Genomic DNA, 26,809 nt, shown 5'->3' with positions numbered 1-26,809 from the left:
GACTGATGGCTTCTGGCGGGAGTGTGGGTGGGGAGGGATTCAGTGTTCTTTAGGAGGCTGGCCACTGGGAGACTGACCACGCAAGTTCCAGTGAGGATGTGGCAACACAAACTGGACCTGTGGGGGTTTTAATTATTCTTTTTTCTTTTTTTTTAGAGGGGACATCACAAGGGGGGGTGCGGGCCTAGGAGGACTGAGAAGTATGTGTTATTGGGGTGCATGATGTGACTGTCCCAAATAGTCAATGAAAATATTACAAAAAGAGAAAGAGTCCTAATGACTGTTTTTACTTTAGCCTCACACAAGACATTACTCTTAGAGCACGCCTAGAGGCCAGAAAAGTGAGAGATGCCCTGAAGCTTAGACTAGAGAGCCTCCACCAGATGCTACTTGACTAGGAAGGAGTCACAAAAATTTGGAACTCAAGACTATGTATCTCTAAACCACCTTTCTCGTTATGTGATGATCATCAGAATCTACGGGATACCAAAGAGTTTTAACTTTAATCAACACAGGCTTTTCTAAGAAAATAAATCCAATCTCTCATAAGCGTTTTTTTTTTTTTTTTTTTTTTGGTTTTTTGAGACAGGGTTTCTCTGTGTAGCTTTGCGCCTTTCCTGGGACTCACTTGGTAGCCCAGGCTGGCCTTGAACTCACAGAGATCCACCTGGCTCTGCCTCCCGAGTGCTGGGACATTTTTACTTATTAAAGTATAGCTTGTATGCTAGTGGAAACCATTTTGATTTTAGTAACACAAACAAATCTGAATCACGAGTGTTATCCTGAAGGCTCTCAACCCTCTGGGAGGAGTGAAGGTAGGTGCATGGTGACGTACAAGGTTCCTCCACAGTAGGCAGGGGAGAGGGCAGGCTATGGGCACATTCTACGTCCTCACTCTGGTATTCTTCCTTTCTTGCTATCTGTAGTAATATTCATACCTGAATATCAGAGTTGAGAAGGGCTATTCTGAGCAATTCTTAATTACTGTCTCCAGAGTTTACTGGGAGGAAGAACAATGAAAGGATGGGGAACAAAAAAAAAAAAGTGATCCTTATAGAATAGTTTTAAAAGTAGGACAAGAGGGCTGGAAAGATGGCTCAGCAGTTAAGAGCACTGACTACCCTTCTAGAGGACCTAGGGTCAATTCCCAGCACACATAGCAGCTCACAACTATCTGTAATCCCAGCTCCAAATGATCCAACACCTTCTTCTGGCCTATGTGGCACCAAGTACAGATGTGCTATACATAAAGACATACAAGAAAAACACTCATACACAGAAAATAAAAATAAATAAATCTTAATAAACAGCATGGCAAGAAGAAATAAAAAGATCTCTGAAAACTTCTTTCACTAAAAGTGGTAAGAAAGAAGAAATCATCATTATTATTATATAAGTTCTGATTTACAGCATTTGTTTTGAAAACTGACTTTGCTATAATAATAACATGGTTGGTCGGACACTCTAAAGCAATGTGAAAAACAAATTAGAGTTTTTCTCTCTTGGAACATATGATTGAACCCAAAAGACATGGTCTGATGTTGACTAGCTCTCTAGCAGAAGAAAAAAAGCCTATTTCTATCATATATATAGTGTGTGTGAGAGAGAGAGGAGGGTGGGGAGGATGGGAGAGAGGGAAAGAGAGGGAGGGTAAGAGGGAGAGAGAGAGAGAGGGAGAGAGAGAGAGAGAGGGAGAGAGAGAGAGAGAGAGAGAGAGAGAGAGAGAGAGAGAGAGAGAGAGAAGATGAAATGAGATGAGATGAGAAATTCCTGGCAGAAAGCAGTATAATGCCACTTGGGAAGAGTGTGTAAAGACCCACAGAGGCTTCCCAGTGAGAACTTACTCAAGGTCTGAGAATCTGAGCTTGCTTTACCCAGCAGGGCTGCATAATGGAATGATTTGACCATGAGCGTGGTTACCAGGTGTTTGGAAGGGTCTAGAATTGGCTGTACAGTGTGCTTTGATCTTGCAAGGAGGAGGTCATTTGCCTCTCCCCTTGGCATATTATAAAAAGCCCTTTTAAATAAATGAAGAGGTTGTTGGGTATTGAATCAGGCCCCCAGGAAGCCATCCTGTGTTTCTGTCTTTCTTCTTGTTGAGTAGGTCTCTCTTTCTGATATTTTCTTATCCCTCTCTCCTCCTCCCCCTAAGAATCCTTCAAAAGGTGGGAGCCGGACTCCCACAGAGTGGAAAGCTCCCTGATGACAGGCTTTCCCCTTCCTGGAAAAGGCCACTGCAATGAGAAAAGAGACAGGGTCCTCTTACCTTCCTTGAAGTAGGCAGCGATGCAGGCTTCTGTGGTCTCTGCCATGTGGCGGACTGATGCCAGGCTTTGGCAGGCTGCTGTTAAAAGGGGCAGCACTACCAACCCGTGTACTTTTTGGCCAATCCAGGTCCGAATACTGCCAGCAAGGAATTCAGCTGTTGGGATAGTTGCATTGTTCATCATCATTAGGACTTCCGTGAAGAGGCTGCTGAGGGCCATGTGGCGGGCCTGGCTGTCCATGTCTAAAGGCAAGGATAGACACGCACTCATAACACTGGGATATCTGTTGGTACCTCAGCTGCTCTCAGGGTCTTCACTCTCCTAGCGTGACTCAGGGACTAGCAGAAATGGTCTGATGAGGACTGAATTTTATGGACAGGAAGTCAGGAACTCCTTCCTGCAAGTTCCCTGGATAAGTGTGTGAGAGAGCGACGCCCTAGCTCCCACAGCCCCTCTCAGCCAGTCTCCATTCCTTTGTGACACCTGCAAGCCCACAGTCACTCTCACTACAAGGGACCCAGTGGTCACTGGGCTGGGACTCAGGTAAGCGATCTTTATTGTCCTTCTGTCTCTCCAGATTTACTCTTAGTCCTCCTGAGCCTGGCAGTAGGAGGCCCCTCCTCCCACCTCCCCTCCATTTCCTGGGGATTCTGCCTCTTGGTGCAGACCCTGGTCCCTCCAGCTGTTTCCTGCTTCCCTCTCAGCCTTCTCTGCTAACCCATCTCCATTCTTTTGTGATGCCCACCAACCCACGGAAACACTCTCTACCAGGAACCCCACAGTCACCGCACTTGGCTAGACCCCAGAGTAGGCAATAGTAACCAAACAATAGAACAACCACCCAACACAGAGCAGACCAGATATCCACACCAATAAACACTCCAAGCGTCTGAACTTCGGATATCTAGATCCCAGCACAAAAACACAAACATGGATAGCCAAGATAATATCCATCCTCCAGAAGCCAAACCCTATTGCAACAGGTCCTGAGAAAAGCAATTTAGCTGAAGCATAAGATAAGAACTTCAAAATTGCCATTATATATGTTCAAAGACCTTAAAGAGGATATGAATAAATACTTTAATGAAAACTGCAAACAGAAACAGTTGAAAGAAATAATGAAAACAATTCAAGACATGAAAGCATAATTTAACAAAGAAACTGAATAACTAAAGAAAACCCAAACTACAATAAAAATAGAAATGAAAACTCAGGGTGTCAAAGAAAAAGCTTGACGGTAAGTCTACCAACAAGTTAAAAGACATGGAAGAGGGAATTTCAGGTCTTGAAGACAAGTGTAGTGGGTAGCTATTCCAGCTTTGACCTGGAAGTTCCAACCCCTACTGAGGCTTCGGTAACTGTCACGCCTATAAGGCGGGGCCAAGAGAGGACCCTGAAGATCCAAGATCCGGATGCGCCGGCTCTCTTGGTTCCTGGATCCTGGATGCTGGAGGTAGACCAAGCAGAGTTCTCCAGAGAACACTGCCGGACTGCGCTACGCCTTTCCCAAACCCTGCAACCTACCTATCCCTTCATTTGTAAGTTACCCCACAAAATAAACCTCCCTTTTAACTACGTGGCGTGGCCTAAATAATTTCACCAATAGACAAGGTTGAAGAAATGGATATCTCAGTCAAAGAAAATGTTAAATCTAAAAAAATCCAGGAAATCATACCAAACCTATGAATAATAGGTATAGAGGAAGGAGAAGAAGCTCAGGTCAAAGGCACAGAAAATATTGTTATCAAAATTATAGAACCAAATCTCCCCATACTAAAGAGATTACCTATCAAGGTACAAGAAGCATACAGAACACCAAGTAGAACCAGAAAAGAAATTCCCATGACTCATCATAACCAAAACACTAAATTACAGAATAAAGAAAGCATATTCAAAGCTACAAGAGAAAAAAGACCAAATCATACATAAAGGAAGGAACGTTAGTACCCGTCGGATTTTTCAATGGGAACTCTGAAGCCAGAGACATTCTACACATTTGATAGAGGGTTATAATGTAAGAACTAAAAAAACTGAACCTCAAGAAAACAACCAAATTTAAAAATGGGGAACAGAACTAAACAGAGTTCTCAAAAGATGAAACACAAATGATAAACTTAATGTTCAACATCCTCAGCCATCAGGGAGATGCAATTAAAAGTACTGAGACTTCATCTTACCCCAGTCAGAATGACCAAGAGCAATAAAACAAAGGACAGCTCATAATGGCTAGAGAAAGGGAACACGTACTCATTGCTGGTGGGAGTGCAAAGTGGTACAGCCACTACAGAAATCAGTGTGGAGGTTCCTTGGGAAGCTGGGAACCATTTACCTCAAGATCCAGCCATACTATATTTGGGCATATACCCAAAGGATTCTATATCTTATTAAAGAGTAACTTGCCCATGTTCATTGCTGCTCTATCCACAATAGCCAGAAATTAGAAATAGCCTAGGTTTTTATAAACTGATGAATGGATAATGAAAATGTGGTACATTTACACAATGGAATATAGTCAATAAAATAATGAAATTTGCAGGACTGAGCTAGAAATAATCATCCTGAGGTAACCTACACTCCAAAAGGCAAATGTTGCCTGTTTTCTTTAATATTTGGATGTAGCATTTAAACTTTCAGTAAGTGTTCTATAATCTGAATAACCACAGAGGTTAGGTACCCAGTAAAAGACCAGGAGGGAGGATGGCATTTCCCAGGGAAGGGAAAACAGAACATAATGTTATGGAGAGATAAGGGGAAACTAGACTAGGAAGATTAAATAAGGAGAGGGATGTGAGAGCAGAGTAAAAGAAGGAATATGGGGAGAGACAACTAACACCAAAGGCCTTAGGAAAACCACACGGAAATCTACTACTATAGAAGCGTCCTAAGATACAACATACATGAAAGGAGTCTAAGTGGAGTCACCAAATAACGGGAGAGGCAATGCTAGTCACGCTACCAAGTAAAACCTTCAGTGCCAAAACCTCAGTTGTTGGCCAAGGAGCCCCACGGAAACCCCCAACATCAGAGGCTATCGCCAAGGCTGCTGTTGTTCTCCACACCTGATGGAAAGAAAGCTCCGACTACTGAGGACAACACTTAACTCACATCACTGAACACAGAGAAGTCAAGCTGGTGCCTAACTAGGAACTTCACCCCTACTGACTAGTATTCATGGTGCTGGAAAGTACTCTGCGAGCTACCAGAGGAGAAAAGTGACCACCAGCCCAGCTCCAACCCTGTGGCCTACCACAGTGACCCACCAGCCTGCAAGGTACGAGGGTGCAGCAGTGGCACAGATGTCACGGGAGTCACCAACCACAGTGTTTTCCTTTTTTAATTGAAGGCAGGATGTCCGTCCACTGACCTGCTGGCAACAAAGCTCTCCATATAAAGTCCTGACAAGCCAGCAGGTGACTCAGATCTTCTACAAACGCCGCTTCCTCCAGGCCTCCTGTCACCTCATCACTTCATCCGGCCTGAACCTCAGTCCAGGTCACTTCACAGCCACACCTGACAGGGTCAGCCTCTCCTCAGACTGTAACATTGCTGCCTGCCCCCAGGGCTGTCCTGCCATGCAGAGCACTGACTGTCGGATCAGGATTCATGGTCTTGACCATCTCCCTCAGCTCACAAAGTCTAACACACAGACGGATTCACTGCCCGCACGGGCATGTGGTTTCCACTGGTCACTTACCGGGTGGGTTAAAGACAATGATATCATCTAAGAGCTTAGATATTTCCTGCTCCAGGACTGGGAAGGTTACTTTTCCAGACTGCTCCAGGGCACTGAGAAACTGAACCATCTGACGAGTGAAAGCTTGGCACTTTGGAACTATGTCCTGATTGGGGGGGGGGGGGGGGGAGAGACCCGTCAGTAAATGAACTGAGCAAGAAATGTCAGCTGACTCCTCTGGGGAGCACAGCACAGCACTGAACACTTGGGCAGAGTGAAGAGGATGGATTGGGAAGCCACAGAAGGCCTCATCTAGATGGCCCAGGAGATGTGTCTGCAGCTATTCAAAACAGTGGTGGCATAGAGACTAGAATGCCTGGATGCCACAAAACTGCATCAACTATGCCATTAGCCAAACAGTGATTTACTTGTCAAAAACTTCCCCAAAACGTTCACATTCCCTCTAACTCAAACCTCCAGCTTACGCTCATCACCCTCCCTGCCACTCTGCAGACTAAGACATTCAGATTATCTTCAACCCCTCTGATCTCCAGTCAGCCTGAGTCAGTGCAAATAAACGAGAAAAGCCAAACCAAAGGACCCAGGAAGCCGTGCGCACACAGTGGCACACACCCCAGCTTTCTCTGCGGTGAAGTCAGGAGATTCAGGGCTAGCCTTACTAGCACATGCTTGACTTCTGGTCCTAAACAACACACCAACTTTTAAACCACTCTCCCAACTTACACGATGCTTCTGGCCATCAGCAGGAACAGAGAGTCCCGCAGACACTTTCAAGAGCTTCACGATGCGTTCAGCAGAACAGTCTTTGGCCAGGATGACAGATGGTGGGTAATGACTGCTGAAATAACCCAGGACGCTCTGGTAGGACACGAGGTCCACAAGATGCCATGAGAGTGAGCTGGTCTGTCCAAGAAGACTTAGTAAAGGTGAATCCTAAAAAGGAAGACAGGTTGCTTTACATTCATCTCCTCAGCAATATGTCTCTAGTTTGTGGTGATATTTTATTTTGTGCTTTAATAAATAAAGCTTGCATGGAGATCAGAGGAAAAGGCCAACCATTATAAGTAAACAAATAAGTCAGGCAACAGTAGCACACGCCTTTAATCCTATCACTTGGCAGGCAGAGATCTGTCTGGATATCTGTGAGTTCAAGGCCACACTGGAAACAGAGCCAGGTGTGGTGGCACACGCCTTAAATTCCAACACTAGTTATCCATGGAGGTCTAGAGGTCTGTACAAACAGACAGGAAGTGACAGAGCTGGGCAGGAAGAGGAAGTGATATATGTAGCTGGACAGAGAGAGCAAATCGGATGGCAGAACAGCAAGGCATATAGGCGTGGGTAGACAGAAAGTAACTCCCATTTGGAAGCTGTGGAGTTGGTGAGGTGAGGTTAGCTATGGCCTTCCCTATTTCCCTGATCTCTCAGGTTCTCACCCCTATGTCTGGCTCCATGTTTTTATATTTAATAAGACCATTCAGAAATTCATCTATACTAGTTATCTGTGGGCAAACAGCTTAGGGTAGGAGCAGAATAGTTAAGGAACCAAGGAGGTACACACCCAAGTTAGCATCAAGTGAAGTCATGGCAAAAGTACCTTAAGATCTACAAGAATTCAGAGGGACTTGTGTGTACACAGCAACATGGACTTCAAGAAGCACACTCAACTAAGAATTAACGAGATAATTTTTTCTAATTCGAAAGGATTCTTTGGATTATTTAGAACTAGACTACGGGCTGTCCAGGAAAGTAAGCATGTAGCCGAATGCACACACACTGACCATCTACTCATCCCGATCTATGTGAGGGCAACATCATCAGGAGCAAACAATGTACTAAGGAGCCAAAGCGATTACAGACTCCCCAGACTTACTGTCTGATCGACCAGCTGAGCTTCCTTTGCCAGTAAAATCATCATGAAAAGGAGACAGACAACCATGCTCTGGGTTTCAGGAAGGGGACTGGGATTCCAGGCATCGGACAGCACACTAACCCAGTTGACTCTGCAGAGTACAGCCCCCAAAAACAGGAAACAGCTCTTGGGGCTTCCACGTTCCACCTGAAGTGAACAAAAAACAGTGTATGTATGTATGTGTGTATGTTGTATGTGTGTATAATATATGTGTGTATATATGTATATATATCCTAAACATGTTTTTATATATCCTATGCATGTTATATATCCTGTGCATGTTTTAAGAGATCGCTTTTCCCCAGACCATAACTACTCCTTGACAATCTCACCTTACATAACTTCCTCTCAGGTCCAGCACATATGTGCATTCTTGAGCTTGCCTACTTGTACTTCACTGTCCACGCTGATAATTCTAAAGAGAAGAGTGACCTTCCCTGACCCCAAGTAGATGGAAACTCCCTGTCACTGAGACCCTGGAGCTTCAGCAATGTCGGGACCTTGGGTGAGCTGGAGCAGGAACAAAGCTCTACTGATCAGAAGTTTCCAAACCTCAGTGTCTATCAGAACAGCTGCTGGCACACCCAAGAGCTGCTGGCTTCCCGTGGATGTGTTGGGAGCAGGGATGTGCAAATTCCCTTTGATGTTCATAATGTTCCTGAGACCACACTTGGAGAACTACCACTCTAGGATGTATAATATTAATATGAACTTCCAATGTAATGTTGTATTATAAATGTCTCCACATGACTGATCTTTAAAATCTAATGCTTAAATTCTATTCAGAAGTTTTCTTGTGGGTGCACTATAAAGTACATATCAATCTGAAAGTTTTATTTTATAGCCTATTTCAATGTTTCTAATTTGTTTACCTTAAGAAATTTAGGTGGTATGAATCATTCTTTTAAAGATTAATATTAAAAGCTCTACACTACTTATAAAATAATGATGAGACTGGAATCTGGTGGTGACTCATATCTGCTCTCTCTTGGAAGATAATTCTTTACCCTTTTATAATCTGTTCTCTAGCCTTTCCATCAGGCTTGCAATTTAAAATGTTCTCAGCTTCTGGGCAGGCCAAGGCTATCTAATCCTTAAAACTCCTAGAGACAGAATCTGTATCACTCCTTACCAGACTGTTCCACAGTTCAGCTAGTCGTAGACGGCATCCCTCTCACTGGAAATGCCGCCTTACAGGGCATTAAGCTAGCATTCTCTCACATGTTCACAATGGTGACTAAGCGTCTGCTCAGGACCTATGCCTCAACTGCTAAGCAGGACCAGCCTCCTAGAAACTCCACTGCAGAGGAGTGGCTTCCAAGCACAGTACTGGGTAGGGCTTCACAACAAAACACCAGAGGGCCCCAGTACATTTTACTAATCACTGTAAATAATATTTGTGTCTTAGTAATCATCATAAATAACCATAGATCTGTATCAATTAAAGCACTTAAATGACTCAACTATAATAAGTATGACATTAAGTTAGGAGAAAACACAAATGAATGATGACTAATGAACTGGAACAATTATAAAAAGCCAAGCCAAAATCATTGAGGAGGTTCTGACAGCAGAAAAAACGTACATCAACCTGGCTGCTGCCAAAGTCGCCCTGGGGCTCCTGGAACTATGGCTTCTGTTGCAAAGATTCGCACGCACATTTTGTGGCCCTTCCTTAAGATTATTCCAGGTCCTTCTATGATCACAATGTGTCACTGGTTGTTACAATGATTTTCGCTCTTACAATCTAACCATTCAGTTGCATAACTGCTGAAATCAGTTGAGTACTAATTCACATTTGCTTTCACACAACACTCACAAGGAGTGACAATATTAGCCAATATTATAACAATGTTTATAAAAATAAACAATAGCCAGGACTGAGCAAGACTCGGTAAACTAGGGAATCTCACAACTTCATTCCTAAAACTAGAGGATGACCACCACGTTAGAGGCAGTTTTTCTCTGTGTTTTTAAACTGGCCTAATAGATATGTTCAAATCCCCCATTAAGACATGACTTCCACAGGCTGCTGCTCTCTACAGTATGCACCAGAGAGTGAAAGAGAATGCCCACACACTGGCGAGGAGTGACCAACCTTGAAGAAGGCCTCCATGAGCCTCTGGTCAGGGTGCAGGTCCTTCCACTCGAGATTCTGATATGCATTGTGAAAAGTGTAGAGAATGAACTCTGGCATCTTGGGTGCTGTGCATGCTTCACAGTAATGCAGCAGGTGCAACCGCAGGACTCCTTCGTCACCTGGCAATAGCTTGTCTAAAATGTAAAAAGAAAATACAGTTCAAGTCCTTGGTGTCTTTAAAAAAGGACAGGAAAGAAAAAGAAATGCTTACATAAAACAGAAACTTGAACTTAAAAGTCTTTGCAAAGTGGTTAGCTTTTTTTCTTCACAACTTCAAAATGGCTTTTTAACCCAAATACATAGCTAGAGCCTGCTGCCCTCGCCTGCCTCCAGTTCACCCCATCAGCGCTTCTTTCTTCAGTTAGCATTTTGAAAGAATTCCTCAAAAGAAAATATCCCAACAGGTCTCGAAACAATGAAAAGAATCAACAAGTACACAAAAACACTCGGCATTACTGAATATCACAGAAATGCAAAAGTAAACCAGAGGAGGGCAGGAAGACAGCTCAACAGCCGAAAGAGCTGGCTGCCAGCCTGCCAACCAGAGTCGGATTCCCGGAACCCACAGGGAGGAAGGAGAGCGCCCATTTCCACAAGCTGTCCTCCAACCTCTGTTGTAGGATATTATCCCAAGGTGTGTTACTTCCGTTTATGCTCTGGCATGTTTGTTTAATGATGCAAAGATGTGTTTGATTAAATAAAATTCACCTGTGGTCAGGAGGCGGCAAGTAGCCGACAGGAAGTGGTAGGGAGGAGCCGGGTGGAAAGGGTTTATAAGGAGGGGCGAGGAGAAGCAGGAGGGCTTTTGGAGGACTCCAGCAAGGAGAGGAGGTGAGCTACTTGCTATTCAGCCTCTGAAGAGCGGAATTCCACCTTAACCTTTGAATCCTGAGATCTTTAGAGGGACAGAGGATTAGCTAAGTTCCCTCCCTAGCTTTGCGAGAGCTGGAGCCGGAGGGAACAGATTTCCCTCGGTACAGCATTTGCGGCCTAACCAATGCTGGTAGCTGCAGAGCTGCAGTTGCTCATTTGGACAGCTGTGGCTTAAAAGGCAGCAACCACTAAAAAGGACAACAAACCTCCATGTAAATCTCACACACACAATGTAAAGAAAAAATTAAAATCACAGTGAAGTATCACTTCACACTGGCTTTTTAATTTATTTTATTCTATGTGGATGGGTGCTTTGCCAACATGTGTCTGTGCACCACAGGCATGTAGTAGCCACAAAGGTCAGAAGAGAGTTGTTCCCTTGGAAATGGACTCAACAGACGGTTGTGAGCCATCATGGGAGTGCTGGGAATTGAACCCAGGTCCTCTGGAAAAGCCACCAGTGTTAACTGCTGCGCCGTCTCTCTAGCCCTAGGATTCCTTTCACTGAAGAGGGGAGAGCTGAGAAGATGGCTCCGTGGATGAAGTGCTGCTGGGTCAGCACGAGGCCCTGAGTTGAGGCACACAACACCCACATACAAGGGGGGTGTGGGCAGTGGTGCTGCAACCCCAGTACTGGAGAGTAGGCCAGGCAAGTCTGGGGAGCTCGCCAGCCAGCCAGTCAAGCCAAACCAGAGAGGTTCAGTGAGAGACCCTGGACAAAACACAAAGTAAGGGGGAGCATGGCAGAGGCAGCTAGCTCAACCCAGCTCTCACGAAGGTGTGAGCAGGTGGGCACACACAAAAAGAATACAAAACACAGAAGATAAGTGGAGGAATGCAAGGAAAAAAGACTCCTATATCTTACTGGAGTTGGGGTATAAATTAGCTCTGCCATATGGAAAGCTCCTGAGAAGCTGAGAGTAGGCAAAGCTCAGTGGGTCGTACTATGCAACTCAGAGCATCCTCACAGGACAGGAACCGTGGCAGAGGCCGGTCTCCTGTCAGCTTCTTTGTCTTCCAGTTGACAAGAAGACGAAAACACAAGGAAATTGGGATGGAGAGGCTGAAGGGAAGGCTCAACCAGGCACCCCATGACACCTCCCTACCTTTAAAACTCCCATGCAGTGAGCCAACACAGTCAGTGAAGAGCTGTACGATGCCGGCGGCCACCACAGCATCGCTCTCCAGCCAGGGGTAATGTCGCTGCTGGCTGCTTCACGGGAAAGAAACACAGGCTTAGAGAGGAAGTGTATATGGTAGAGTTACGAGTCTAGGACGGGCCTGGAGTACACTCTGCACTTCCAAGCTGGGAGCTCTGAAAGCCAACGACAACATGTAGCATCAACCATTAACACTGACCCCTCTTCTCCTCAGGCCAGCACTAGGTTCTCTAGCTTATCTGCTCATGAAACAGTGTTTTCCTTTAACCTCAGAGTTACATGATTAAGGGGGCATTCCCAACCCAATCATCTGATGCACAACTTAATTCTGAAAATAGCTGAGTTAACAGAAAATGCTGAGACCTATATTTGTAGACTTACTTTATTTTTAAAAATTAAGTATGTAAACAAATTCAACTTCCTTATCATGGAAAATTGGAAATTAGTGGTTCATTTTGTTCCAAAATTAATATCAAGATAACATCACTGATCACCCAGATGAATAATTATATAAACAAAAAATGGCTTGACTTTTGTATTTTATCAATTTAAATGTCACTATATTAAAAATTAAATCTGTGAAATCATCATGACCTGTACTAAATATCATTAGAACTTTAAATAAATTCCAAAGAAATCTGAGTATATGAAAAACTATTTACCTTTCACTGTCTTCTAAAACCAGGATCCAGGGCTTAAAAAGCTGGATGATCTGGGAGTGCAGGGATCTTAGCACTGAAACAGCACAATCGTTAGACACAAGAAAGGGTCTCACTCTGGCCATGGCTACATTTCATACTAGATGTACAAAACCTACTGCTCCTCACTCTGCATAAGCCTTCGCTGGTACAAAATGCTATGCTTGGCACAACTATGCAGGCTTCTCTTTTCATTTCCTACAACGAACTGAATTTAATTTTTATTATAACACAATGTCATAGCTAATTTTATAATGTCCCAAGATATATGCTTCATATTCTGAACACTGTCCTAACCTAGGTTAGAGAAATACACCTCTTTGTACCATACCCCACTAAGGAGGGGCACAGACAAGCCACAGCAAGCATCCTGTATTCGCTGTGAAATCATACAGGTATGATGAGTACACGAGCTCACACCTATACCATGGTTTTTCTCTTCCATCACCATGACATTTGAGAAGGATCTCTTAGCGTGTCTACTTGAATTTCTTCTAATGGAAGCCACAGCACTTAGTTCCCACCACACTGGAAGCACAATACCTTCTCTGCTGCTGGCAGTTGGGTCTTGGGCCAAGGAGGCGATTTCTAAGTCAATCAACCTTTTCACAAGGTATCCCAAAAATGTCTTCACATCAGCCATATAAGGGGTCCATTTTGAGAATAATCCAAAGCTCTTAAAGTCCAGCTTGGATAACCGAAGCTTATAAAAGAAGTCAGAGAGCCACTGGATGGTCTCCATTACCTGGAAGAGATGACCAACCAAACACTGCTCACTAAAGGTCTGCTGTGGTGCAGCATCATCCCCAGCCCTGTCTTCTTCAAGTTGCTGGGGATGCAACACACTAGGAAAGCACTTCAGCACGGAGCCAGGCCCTCAAGTCCTTTTAGCACAGTGCTGTGACAGTTTGGGATGGAAACATGGGCTTTTGACAGAACTACAAAGAGACAGAAAAAACTAGTAGGTTTAAAACTCTAAAGGCAATGGAATCTTTATTTCGGGTATAGTCTCCTTTTTCCGTATTTTTGAGGTTGCTTTTTGTTTGCTTGTTTGTGATGATAAGGTCTCATATAGGCCAAACTGGTCTCAAACTCAAAGTACTTTAGCTTGGGTCTCCTGGATGCTACAACTGCAGGTAATCAGATGTGCTTAGGTGGGCGGGAAGGTTGTACAGGGGGATGCCAGCTTTCATTCTGCTCAGATAGGGATGGAGCTTCATTCAGGAGCACAGGAGAAAAGCAGTCCAGGCAAAGTGGGCAGAAGAAGCAAAGGTCAAAGACATGGAGCTCTTACACACATCGCGCGCGCGCACACACACACACACACACACACACACACACACACACACACACACACACACACACACACACACACACACACACACAGCACACACACAGCTGTCAGAGACCGAAGCTACACACCTGCTTGTCGGACAAGAGAACATCTGAGGCACTGTGAAGCACAGAGCTCTCTGCAGAAGCTGCCCCCTGCTGGCTGCTTGGGGCAGAGCAGCCCAGGGCTCTCAAAGTGGCTTTCCAGCACTCAGGACTCAGTAACTGCTCTGCAGAGCCTAGGGAAGCGATAGAGACATCAGGTCTGTGTTCTTCCCAAACCAATTTTTCAACCTGAATCAAAAAACATGTGTACTTCACAAATCAATGATGATGATCTAACCAACTTTGAAGGGCTGTGTGGTAGAAGGGACCAAAGTGTAGAGACAAGAAAAGTGACTTAACTGGGAGTGAGCTCCACAGAAAACACTGGGGCTGGAAGGCTGGGGAGGGGTGACCTCACCCTCGTACTGCGATTGAGAAATGGTAATAGTGTGTGTGTGTGTGTGTGTGTGTGTGTGTGTGTGTGTGTGTGTGTGTGTGTGTGTGTTAAGTGTGAGGCGGATGCACACATGACACAGCACCCTATACGGACACTAGAGGACAATCTTGGAGAGCTGGTTCCCTCCTCACCATGGTTTCTAGGAACCTAACTCTGGTCATGAGGCTTGGGTGGCAAGGACTTTGCCTGCTAAACTATTTCTCTAGCCTCATCTTAACATGTTTAGATGGCATCTCCAGAGTGGTAAATGTGCTCTCAGATACTCATTGAGATCTTATCAGTCGTAACAAATGAAGACACTCACTTTGCACCAGCAGCCTGAGAACGTCACTGTACTGGTCAGGGAACTGGTAGAGTAGAAGGTGAGTCCAGTGCTTACAGAAAAGATTAAATGGCATCAAGATATCTTCATCTGGTTCAAGGCCCCAGGCAGTAAGTGCCAAGTGAATGGACTCCAGAAGCCTGGTACGATCAGACAGAGGAGGTTTAGTGGCGTTTAACCATTGCTTAACATCGAACTAAAAAAGAAACAGAAACAAGAAGCAGTTTTATTTACATTAGAAAATTAGATGAAGTAGAGAGGTCTGTGCATATTTAAAAATCATAAACAATCTTGCAGTTACCTGTCTACAAACATGGAAACTCAAATGTACACACAAGTACATGACTGAATATAACTGATGGGAACCATGATGCCACCATCTCTATTGATTCTCTGAGCTGAGGTCATGTCCTCAACTCAACAACCTTCTTTTGAAATATAAAATCTTACTTGGGATTGGGTAAGGACATGGTCAGAAGCAGAGCACTCACCTTGAATGTTCACAGCCCTGGTTTGACACCTCACATTGCAAAAATACAAAACCAAAACAAAAAAACACCCATTGACTAACCATTCACTATGGTTTACAATTCCATTCTCTTTCTGAAAATTCCATACATTTCTGTCTTTTTATAAGTGTCCTCTCTGAGACCTCATCAGAGTTTCGGAGTTGTCCTTCATCTGTTAGTGTCAGAACCAAGTGGCCACTTTATGGACCTTATTTAACAGCCACTTTTTCAGTGGCATTAGTTACCTACCTAAGTTTATAACATTCAGACTGACAGAATCTTCCAGTGTTCCATACCATAAAAATATATTCACCTCTGTTATAGACTGGGCTCAGTCTCGTTGCCCTAAAAAAATGCTCGAGTCCCATTGCTTCATAAATGTCACAGAAGTGTAACTGAAGGTGCTGACATTCTCGACTGGTTAAGTCACTGCCTTGCTCTGACAGTCTTCTATTCAGATGAGGATAAGGGAAGCTTATTTAGAGCAGGCTTATCCAAAATATGAGTCTGACATACAATAACTCACAGATCAAACAATGTAGGAGCAAATTCAAGATACATTTAAAAGGATTATTAAACTCCTTAGGAATATTTCATGACTGTACTAAGTTTTTAAAGAAAGCTTGGGCCAAGAGTGGTGACACACGCCTTTAATCCCAGTACTCGGGAGGCAGAGGCAGGTGGAGCTCTGAGATTGAGGCCAGCCTGGTCTACAGAGCGAGATCCAGAACAACCAGGGCTACACAGAGAAACCTTTCTCAAAAAACAAAACAAAACAAAAACAAAGCTTGGGAAGCTGTGCTTTGGAAAGTCACACTCTGTCAAGTAAGACTGTCTCTACAGTACAGCCAGTGCCCTGCCCACAAAGGGGAAGCTGTAAGGTCTGCTATTCAAAGATCTTGCAATGTGGAAAGGGCCTCTTGTCATGGGAAGCAACAGTCATTTCTGATTTTTCCCAGGAGGAATCATTAGTACCTTGGTGAGCAGCATGAAAATCATATCACTGTTGTCCTCACTTAGAAACTTCACCACTTTCTCATACAGCTGGATGAACTCAGCCGGCGCAGCATTGGGAGTGAAGAAAGGGGAGAGCAGAGAGCAGAGACGCCTGTTCTTCAGAATGGTCTGCAGCACCTTCCTGCATTCCGATTTAGTGCCGCTGATAAACACCTGGGGACATAAAAGGGGAACTGTCACTCAATTTCTGCTTTTCTTTCTTTCTTTTCTTTTCTTTCTTTTTTTTTTTTTTTTTGTTGTTGTTGTTGTTTTTCGAGACAGGGTTTCTCTGTAGCTTTGTGCCTTTCCTGGAGCTCACTTGGTAGCCCAGGCTGGCCTCGAACTCACCGAGATCTGCCTGCCTCTGCCTCCTGAGTGCTGGGATTAAAGGTGTGCACCACCACCGCCCAGCCCCTCTGCTTTTCTTAAGCAGGCAATCTTCAAAGGTACTAAATAAGGTAAAATAATTTCTGTAAATGAAAATATAAAATCAGAAGATATCTAAAATCATGCACTTTTAATCCTAAAACTAGGGAGGCAGAGGCAGGCAGATCTCTGTGAGTTCGAGGCCAGCCTGGGCTACAGAGTGAGATCCAGAACAGGACACCAAAACTACATAGAGAAACCCTGTCTCAAAAAAAAAAAAAAAAGGAAACAGCCTGGTCAACATAATGAGTTCCAGGACAACCAGAGCTACAAAGTACAACCCCCCCATCTCAAATAATATTAATGAATTAATGTGGTTCAAAGGCTAAGACGCACTAGAATCTCAGTGATTCTCTAAGCAATCTCAGGGTCAGGAAGGCTTTTCTAAGATGATCATAACAAAAATAATAGGCAGGGCTCATGGGTATGACTATTTTAAAATTTCAGCTTCAGTGAACTACAAAGAATCATAAAGTATAAAAAAAAGAATTAGAAAAATATATTGCTCTCCAAATGCTATGTTAATAACCATCCAAAGAACTCTTTCAATCAAATTAAAACCCCAAAAATGTACAAAGGAAAATAAAATAATCACCAACACACACACACACACACACACACACACACACACACACACACGAAAGCAATACAAATTTTGAAAGTGATGGCATTCTACTTCCCTTATCAGATTAGCCAAATTTTAAGGATCAATCCCCAGTACCATAAACTTTAAATACACATTTACATCAAATTCCTTTGATACAGCAATCACATTTTCAGAAAAGAATGCTAAAGAAAATATTGTAAGAATAATTATTTCAGTCTTACTGTAGAAAAAAGAGAGAAAGAAACCTACCAAACTACCCAAAAAGTATGAGCATAATACCTTAGAGCATGTCTTTATCATGGAACAGACATTTGACATGAGAGGCAGACCTGTACTTACTGGCAAGGGGAAATTAGAAGATATGCTTAAGTGCACCGGAGATAAGTTAGCACATGCCTGTCTGAAGTGTCTGTGTAAGTACCCATGTGGAGATAAAATGACAGAGCATGATTACAACTCAAATCACAGCCATAGTTCTACTACCCCCAGGTGTTTTGAATCTCGAGAACATTTGCTTGTTTTTTGTTTTCTACACTGTACGGCTCATAATAAGCACTTATTAGCCGTATGGTGAGAAGAGAAGTTCTTAGAAAATGGATCATCGGCTGGTGACACAGCTCAGTGGTGGAGTGCCTGCCTAGCACAGGCAGGGCCCTGAGTTAAAACCCCAGGAAAACAGAAACAACAGCAACAAGCAGCTCTATCTGGTTGGCATCCCCACTAATGGGGACCCAAGGGATCAACTAAATTTGCATGAAAATATGTGGCCAGGGTTGATATTCTTCAAACAAGTGGATTTCCTTCATAACATCTATAAATCTGCAGGGATACTTTGCCTTTGCCCTGTTAAAACAGATAAATAGATGGTGGCAGACACAGCACCTGGGAGGCAGCAGCAGTCGGAGAGGGCAGCACTGAACCCTGCCAGAAGCCCTGGCTCATTTCTCGGCCCCAACACCCACAGGGGCATACTTCAGGGGAGTTGCTTCATCTTTCAGAGGCCAGTTGCTTCTTTTTTAAAAATTTTTACAGCAATACTGGGGATTGAACTTAAGGTCTCTCATGCATGCTATGGTCCCTACTTTTTTTTGCTTGTTTAACTTTTTGAGACAAGGTCCTACTAAGTTGCCCAGGTTGGCCTTGAACTCATTCTGTAGCCTAGGCAGGCCTTGAACTTGGGTCCTAAGTAACTGAGATTACAGGCTATGCCACTCGAATCCATTCCACTTGATCATTTTCAAGACAGGAATGGTATCAACTATACAGAGTCCGCATGAGGACAAACTTTAAAAATTAATTAGAAGCTATTTTGTAAATGATAAAGGAACTTGAGCAATGTTATTGTTAGTGATACTAACAACCTATGCCAAAATCTGATGTCCCCCTAGTTTTTCAGATATGAATCATTTAATCTCTCTTGTAGAAGAAGCAACATTCTATAACAAAAATTCTACCAGTGTCACAGGAAGCCAACCATTCTCCAGGGACTTCTGACTGTATTAGTCAGTTTCCCCGGGGATTCACTGTGTGAGCATGTGGCTGACAGCGGGGAATGGTCTTACCTGTCCCAAGATCTCGATACAGGACGTGAAGAACTGCCTCGTAGGAGGATGGCGCTGGGTCTCTTCGCTGACATAGTCCACCACAGTAAAGAAGAGGCTGATGCCAATCTTCTGAACCCCAGGCGTAGGCTGCAACTTATAAGCATTCACTAAAGCCCTGTGGGGAAATATGAACACAATATTTGTTTATAGTAAATAATCCATAGCCTCAACTGTCTCTGTTTTTCTCACTCCTCAGGCAATATTTGTAAGAGTCTTCAGAGCCCTATGCAAATAACACTTTAAAAATACACATGTGATAAATGTGTATCTGTCAACTACCCCAAAATTCACTTTTGATACATAGTAATGATTTTATATGCCCCTCTGGAAAATAAAAGTCAGCTGTTATTATAAGAGCCAATTAGCATTCTGGCACTTATTAAAGTTTTTCATATATTGTATGTAATTCATAGTTCCTTGACTTTTGTATTCCTTACATTTTTAAACACAAGAATGTGATCTCTTTACATTTTAAAGTTCACAATATGCCTGAGGGTGAGATGGGCACCAGGCACACAAGCGGCACAAGTACCTATGTGCAGGAAAAACTCTAATACACAGAAAACAAACAAGTTACAACTGCTTTCCTAAGACTTTCTTCTAATGCTCACTTCTAGTGCCTTCCCAGGGATGAAAACACCAGCCTGCAGCTAACCTGATCCTTCCCAATCTGCTGCAGGGATCAGTGGCTTGCCGTGATGTGGAGTCATCTTAAGCTAACTTCCTCTCCCAAGCTTGGCCAGCCGGCTTTAGGAAAGGTGAATATATGCCAGGAGCTCTCAGAGAAAACCACAAGGTCATATGAAGTTACTAAGTACACTCGGAAGTCCTCATCCCTGGAAGTGACTGGGTGAACTTCATTCTAGAATCTTAGCTTCCCAGGTGAGGACGACTGGAGTGTAAAACGGAAGCAGTAAATCCCCCACCACTGAGTTCCCATGCCCCTATCATCGTTCAAGGGTCTGCAAACTTGTTTCTAAAAGGCCAGCCCGATAGGAAATACTTTATGTTTGTGGGCCCTAAAGCAGCATCATGAACAGTCAATTCTGTTATTGAAGCTTGTACGTCAGAGCCACTGTGAGCCACAGAAATGGCTATATGCTCCAGTCGAACCATCTGTAAAAACAAAGCTACTCAGATTGGACCCAAAGGACCCAGTTTGCTGTTTGCATACTACCTGACTGTGGGGGGAGGTGAAGGGCTATGGATGGCTACTCTCAACAAAGCTGATATGAAATGGGTGTCACCAGGACTTACGTGATCAGGTTTTCTGCATGCACAGCGGCTTCCACAACGTTAAGTGCAGGAGGCTGAGCAGCTTCTGCTTGGAACTGCCTTACTTCTTTTTGCAGAACGTGAATCTGCTGGCTTACTGCTTCATTCTTATACATCCCTTCAAACTAATAAGAATTCAAGGAGTCAGCAGGCGTTTAAAGTTGTTATTGTTTGTTTTTGGTTTTTTGTTGTTTTGTTTTGAGATGGTCTTACTTTGTGGCCTTAAACTCAAGTGGTGAGTTGCTGGGACCTGTGCAAAGGTGCCTCTGTCAGCACCCTGTAAACACAGCTCCCTCCCAGGCAACCTTGCCTATGATGCCTCTAGTGCCACTTCCCAAATAATCAGCAACAACGTGAACCATTACTTTCAAACACCATACTCCTCACAGGCAACCAGACACCAACATCTACAAAGTCTCTACCACTGTGTAGTAAGAATAAGATGGTAGCAAAAAAGTGCCAAGGATGCCACTTCTTCATGCAGAGTAGGAGGGTTGGGCTGGTCACACCAAGCAATGCAAGGTTATTGCCCAGAGAAAGAAGAACATCACCCATATGCCCCAGGGTATCACCTCTGCATTGCCAAAATCCTAGAGCAGCAGCAGCAGTAGCAGGCAAAAGCCTACACAAGACACCCATGTTTGACTGTCCCTGAGACCAAGGCAGACACAACAAAAATGAGCCCAGAAGAGTTTTCAAACACAGGCCATCCCAGTGATAGATAAGAGTTTGACTTGGGACAATGGCAATGCCTGCAGCAGCTTTGTCTTTCAGCTGAGGTCCTAAAGAAGCGGACAGGGACTAGACAAGGCCAATTTCTGGCCAGCAGGTTGTCTAAGCAAGGCCTAAGCTCAGCAACCACTACCAGATCTCCCCCCGAATGCTGAGGCACCTGACACTTTCCTCTCCCCCTAAGCTGGACAAGCAGCAGCCAGAGTCACAGGTAGAGGTATCAACACCAGAAGTGCATTCTCAGCTGCCTCTCTCAGGCAGAGGGGCCACCTCCAGCAAAGGTCCTGGAGCCAGACAGGCCATGCAGAGCCCCTGAGCTGCAACTGATGGACCACAGGACCTTCTAGCCCCCACGCAGAATGGGGCGAAGCACAGTAGAGCAGGCTGCCCAGCCCCTCCAGCCTTCTTCAGGAGTAGGCACACCAGCTCCAAGTGACACTCTGCTTGTCTCCCTTGAGTCACAGTGATTCCAAGAACTTGGGGACTGAGCATTTTTCCTTTCTGAGTTGTTCCTTGAGGACTGGCCTTGCTGACTCCGAGACTCTCCTCTCCTGCCCTCCACCTGTGGATTTCCACCTGTGGCCTTCACGGATCGTCCCCACCTACCTCTCCCTGGTGCCAGGTAACCTTCTCCTCTCTGGAGCTCTGCTGTCTTATATCCTCTGACCTACCCACACCACACAGAGGGCCCACTGCGGCGCTCCATTCCCCCTGCCACCCCAAGACTGCCCTCACTCCTCTGCGTCCCTCGCTTGGGAACATCTCTTTGCCTCTCTGCACTGTTCATTTCTTCTGTATTTTCTGCCAAGACTTGACCATCTGCTACATACATCCTGCCCAACCTTATTGCACCTCTGGCTTCCCAGTAGCCCACTCAAGGACAGTGGCACTGAGACTGGCGACTGCTGGCTGCCCTCCACTCCCAGGCTGGAGACCCCCACAACCCTGGGCCACAGTCAGGAGGTTTCCACTTCTCTGTCCTGGCATCTTTTTCTTTTACTCTCTTGGTGGGTGGTGGGCAGTGGGCACTGGGAAAGGAGGCTATTTTGGAAACAACTGGCCAACTGATTAGTTCCTGGTAAGCTGGTCTGACTCTTAGTAAAGATGTGAAAAATAAGAATTAATGGAGCTTTTTGAAAAGTCCATCGAAAGTCTACCCTTCAAACATTATGTCTTCCCTACCTGAGGTAGCTGCTAACACAGCCTTTCTAACTGACAGTGGTTTTGTCTGTGCACTTTTGGTATTCTTTTTAGGAAATGAATAGATGCATAGGATATCCTAGGTCCAGGATGCACCACAAAGATAAATATGAGGTCACTTTCTCGTTGGTGTCAGTGGCTTCTAACTAGAAAAATTCTGTATCACAAGTACTGATAGCAAAATGTCTTCAGGAAATGCTCCAAACTGGGCATCCTGGCCCAACTTCAAGGCCACCACTGTTAGACCAGATGGTCACTGCAGAGGCAAGCCTATCTAACCACAAAGAAGAATATCCTGTGTTCTTTTTTAATGGTTATTGCTTTGTTTGGTATGTGTGTATGTATATGGTGTGGACGTACATATGTATGTTCACACGGTGTATGAGTCACACAGATGCAGTGTACATGCATGTAGAGACCAGCTTTTGATGTCAGGTGTCGCCCTATATCACCCTCCACTTCATACACTAGGACAAGGTCTCCCACTTGAACCCAAAACTTGCTACCCAGCTTGCCCTGGGGCTGCCTCCCAAGCACTGAGAATAGGGGCAGGCTGCTACATCTGCCTTGCATTGACATGGAGCTAGGGATCTGAACTCTGGTCCACATGAGTGCACAGCAAATGCTTTACCCACTGAGCCATCTTCCCAGGAGGTAAAGCATTTGCCTTTGGAGCCTTTTATTCTAGACTTCACATTTGTGTGCCCCACACAGATCATTACTTCAGTGGCGGAGAAGAAAATTTTAAGTACTCAACTGTGAAGTGAGTGGTGCCTCTGTCGATTTTCATATCTGTCACAGAGCATGGATGAAAACATCCTTGAGCACAGTATTGCTCAAGATTACAGTTTGAAAGGTCATCTTCAAAAGCTTCTTCATCACTAATGAAAAAGATCACTGTGAATGGAATTTCTGTCAGCTGCTATGTGCAAGAGAATCTGACACCGTTCAGCCCGACCAGGTCACTGACAAACAGTGAACATGCACTTAGCTGGCTGACAGCTGCGCATGCTTCCATCCAGCCTGACGTCCAAAACGGGAACACAGTCAGCATCTAGCCTCTGGAGTGCCATGCTACAGTGGGAAGCCCATTTTTCTATTAATTTTGAACTAATAAGACGGAGGGGAGAGGAGTTTTAAAAAGGAAAGTCAGAAACACAGACACGTTATGACAGCTGCTGGGGTTGAAGGACAATGAGCAGAGGGAAGGTTTTTAGACAACTATCAGGAGCTGCGGCAGAAGAGCGCAGTGCAGTCAGAGCAGGGAGCAGGGGCAATGACCCCGAGGGACCCTAATGGAAGGTCACTGTTCAGGCTGAACTTATCCTGTACGCACAGCTGAGAATGCTGAAAAGAGCAGAACATCTGGAAGGTGGGGTTTTAAATCCTTCATTCGCTCTGTGTCCTCATCCATCTAAACCTCCTCTGTGCATGCAGGGCCCAGAAGAAGCCTTCAGCTACCATGGCAATGATTATATACCCTATGTGAATATTGTAAATATAGTTTATCAACTTACTTAAATGAGGCCCTCATAAATGCTACATTTAAAGTCTTGAAGGGCAATGGTCCTGCCTGTTTCACACAGTGCATCTCTGAGTATACATATTTTTTTTACTATCACAATAACTTTGTTATATCGGACTTACCAATGTGGCATTAAAGTCTTCACACTTTCCCACCACTGCTGAAAGACTCTTTTCTTACTAAGAATAGGTATGAGAAAGACTGGAAGACTCCAGCTCCTAACACCAAGAAACTGGAGAAAATAGATCAAAGCAGCATGTGGGGCCCCTCCATTTGAGTCATTTTAATGAAACAAAGAAAAAGCTGGACAAAGAAAGTCCTTTCACAAGGTTTTACAAAATGGGAGGCCCTCAGTGGGTCTTTTCCACCTTTTATTTCTAGGAATGGAAAATTGTTCACTTGAAAATAAATCAATCCTGGGTCTAGCAAACATGCCCTACAATACCAACTACAACAAAAAGAATCGTTCATAAATCACTCCGTTTCCTCAGGGAATATCACTGAACGATGAAAGACTGTTGCTGGGACTGGAGACCACAGAAGAAACACGTCTCACTTCTCATAAAACACATTCCACTTCTGAATACTCCAAATAAGTTATACAAGTTCAAAGACCTGCAGACAGCTGGAAAATCCAGAAAATTTTTAAGTAAGAAAATGAGGTAATATGAAATCTTTATAAATGAACCATTAAAAATTATATTGGTAAAATTCACTGTAGAATGATTTTCCCATGAAACTAACTATTTAGAAACTTATCCCCAACAAAATGTTCAGTTAAGATCATGGATTCTATAGTGACTCAGACTCAGATAGAAAGCAAGAGATGTGCTTGTTTAAAGTGAGCCTTACTGTCATTACCAACGCCCTCAGAACACACTGCTCGTCTTCAAAAAGGAGAGCTGAAACAGTTAAAACAAAATGGGTGCCTAGCAATACTGAATGTGCAAAGCACAGGTCCTGAATGAGGTGGGTACGAGGGCTGGAGACACAGCTTGGTGATAAAGCACCTGCCCATGTATAAGGTACTGGGTTCAATCCTCAGCAACATAAAAAAAACTGACCTTTGATGGCTGCCTGATGATTTCTAACAATGCAGCTGTGAGACCTGGAATGTCTGTTAGTAAATGTAAACCTGTTTCTCTAACTCATCTTCATTCTGTAAAAGTTAAGTGGGATACTGTAAGCAAAGCGCCTCAGAGAATTCCAGTATATAAGGGACATGAAGGACTCTAACAGGTTGGAAAAGGCAGTGGTATCATACAATGCAACATCCCTTCTGCTCTTCAAGAATGAGCACTAAGGAGAAACCTGTATTCAAGTGCAAAGGTCAGTTGAGGTTTGTACACTAAACATTAAGATGCTTAAATAGACCAAAAAGTAACCATAAGGAAAGAATGACTACAACTTGTGGTGGTATTGTGTTCCCCAAAATATTGTGTACTCTAATAAATTTATCTGGGGTCAGAGAACAGACAGCCACTAGATACAAAGGCTAGAAAATGGTGGCACTCACACCTTTAATCCTAGCATTCCAGAGATAGAAATCCCTCTGGATCTCTGTGAGTTCAAGGCCACATTGGAAATAGCCAAGCATGGTGACACGCCTTTAATCCCAGAAAGCCAGCCTTTAATCCCAGGGAGTGGTGGTAGAAAGCAGAAAGATATATAAGGCGTGAGGACCAGAAACTAGAAGCATTTGGCTGGTTAAGCTTTCAGGCTATGGAGCAACACAGTTCAGCTGAGATTCATTCTGGATGAGGGCTCAGAGGCTTCCAGTCTGAGGAAACAGGACCAGCTGAGGATCCGGCGAGGTGAGATAGCTGTGGCTTGTTCTGTCTCTCTGATCTACCAGCATGGACCCCAATAACTCGCCTCAAGTTTGATTTTATTAATAAGAACTTTTAAGATTCCTGCTACAACAACTTACTAGGAAAAAGTTTCAATGTCCATATCATTCACAGCCAAACACTATCCACAGAGTTCCTGAAACACTGAAGAATGTACCACGAAGTTTATAATCTACAGCTTCCTACAAACACATCCCTGACCATGAAACACTGACAACACAAACACAAATAAGACAACGTCCCTGATCTCCTGTGACTCAAAACCTACCAACAGCTATAAAATTAACAACAACAACAACACAGCATCATTAACAGAACCTGACAAGTCGTAAGCCAGTGGCTTTCGCTGATTTACTCCAGGTATCTACCACGCACTGGAAGGTGCCCTAGACGATCTAGATAGATGACATATGCATGAGTAAAAAAACTATTCCCACAGAACTCTGTCTGGCAGGGGAAAAAAGGAAAGTGTAGACAACACATTGAGTACAAGCTGCCATGAGAGGAAGGGGTTGTCAGTCTGACCAGAAGAGACTTCTCAAATGCAGCTCCACCATGAGTGTGGAGGCTAGGACGGGAACATGGAGGACAGACACAGCAGAGTCAGGGAGGGGAACAGTGTGACCACACCGTATATCAGAGAGCGGATAAAGTCTAAGTGGCTAAAAACAGACTGCTTGAGAACAGGTCTAGAGTTTTCAAAGGCGATTCCTCACCTATAAAAAGATTTTTTTTTTTTAATTTTTAAAAAGCAGGTTATGGAGGGCTGTTGGACACTGGAGAGCCACTGTGGGTTTCAAGTCTGGAAATGCAGTCAGAACTGAGACTAGAGGGATGAATGGTGAAAGAATGGACAGTAGAAAGGGCTGTAGGCAGGAGGCCGAGCATGGCAGCTCAGCAGGCCTGTGGTGGGCTACTGGAAGGCAGCAGTAATAAAAACAAAGAGAAGGAAATCACTTTAAGTCAGTTCCACGGGCCAAACCAATGTTTGGAAAGGAACAAGACAGGAAATGTGGCACAGGAAGTGTGGTGTGGGGTGGAGTATGGGGAAGGGATGACAACATGGCCAGACTTTCCTCTTGGAGACCAGGTAGGACGACAGCAGGAAGAACAGGCTTGGAGGGTAGAATTAGATCAGTGTGGGACCTGCCAGGTTATCTAGAAGTGGGCAGGTAGACATCTCGA

The 26,809-nt window shown here is 44.2% G+C and overlaps 1 protein-coding gene across 2 annotated transcripts in view; it reads right to left on the bottom strand.

The window, feature by feature from the left end:
• The window catches only part of Epg5 (ectopic P-granules 5 autophagy tethering factor), a 99,642-nt gene that overhangs the window by 9,822 nt on the left and 63,011 nt on the right, over positions 1–26,809 (bottom strand). The window contains exons 28-40 of one of the 2 annotated variants that reach the window (XM_006973857.4): positions 20,300–20,442; positions 19,001–19,157; positions 16,385–16,579; positions 14,883–15,096; positions 14,167–14,315; positions 13,288–13,489; positions 12,709–12,781; positions 11,993–12,099; positions 9,972–10,147; positions 7,835–8,020; positions 6,685–6,894; positions 5,962–6,106; positions 2,267–2,509 (exon numbers count right to left, since the gene is read on the bottom strand). In XM_006973857.4, the coding sequence (XP_006973919.1) occupies positions 2,267–2,509; positions 5,962–6,106; positions 6,685–6,894; positions 7,835–8,020; positions 9,972–10,147; positions 11,993–12,099; positions 12,709–12,781; positions 13,288–13,489; positions 14,167–14,315; positions 14,883–15,096; positions 16,385–16,579; positions 19,001–19,157; positions 20,300–20,442 (2,200 nt within the window). The remainder of the gene's footprint in view (positions 1–2,266; positions 2,510–5,961; positions 6,107–6,684; positions 6,895–7,834; positions 8,021–9,971; positions 10,148–11,992; positions 12,100–12,708; positions 12,782–13,287; positions 13,490–14,166; positions 14,316–14,882; positions 15,097–16,384; positions 16,580–19,000; positions 19,158–20,299; positions 20,443–26,809) is intronic. The other variant, XM_015992683.3, reaches the window with a different exon arrangement.

Source organism: Peromyscus maniculatus, chromosome 19 (assembly GCF_049852395.1).
Source record: "Peromyscus maniculatus bairdii isolate BWxNUB_F1_BW_parent chromosome 19, HU_Pman_BW_mat_3.1, whole genome shotgun sequence".
In the NCBI taxonomy this organism is placed as follows: domain Eukaryota; kingdom Metazoa; phylum Chordata; class Mammalia; order Rodentia; family Cricetidae; genus Peromyscus; species Peromyscus maniculatus.
The sequence above is the reverse complement of the archived record's forward strand: the minus strand, read 5'-3'. Positions and strand labels throughout refer to the sequence as shown.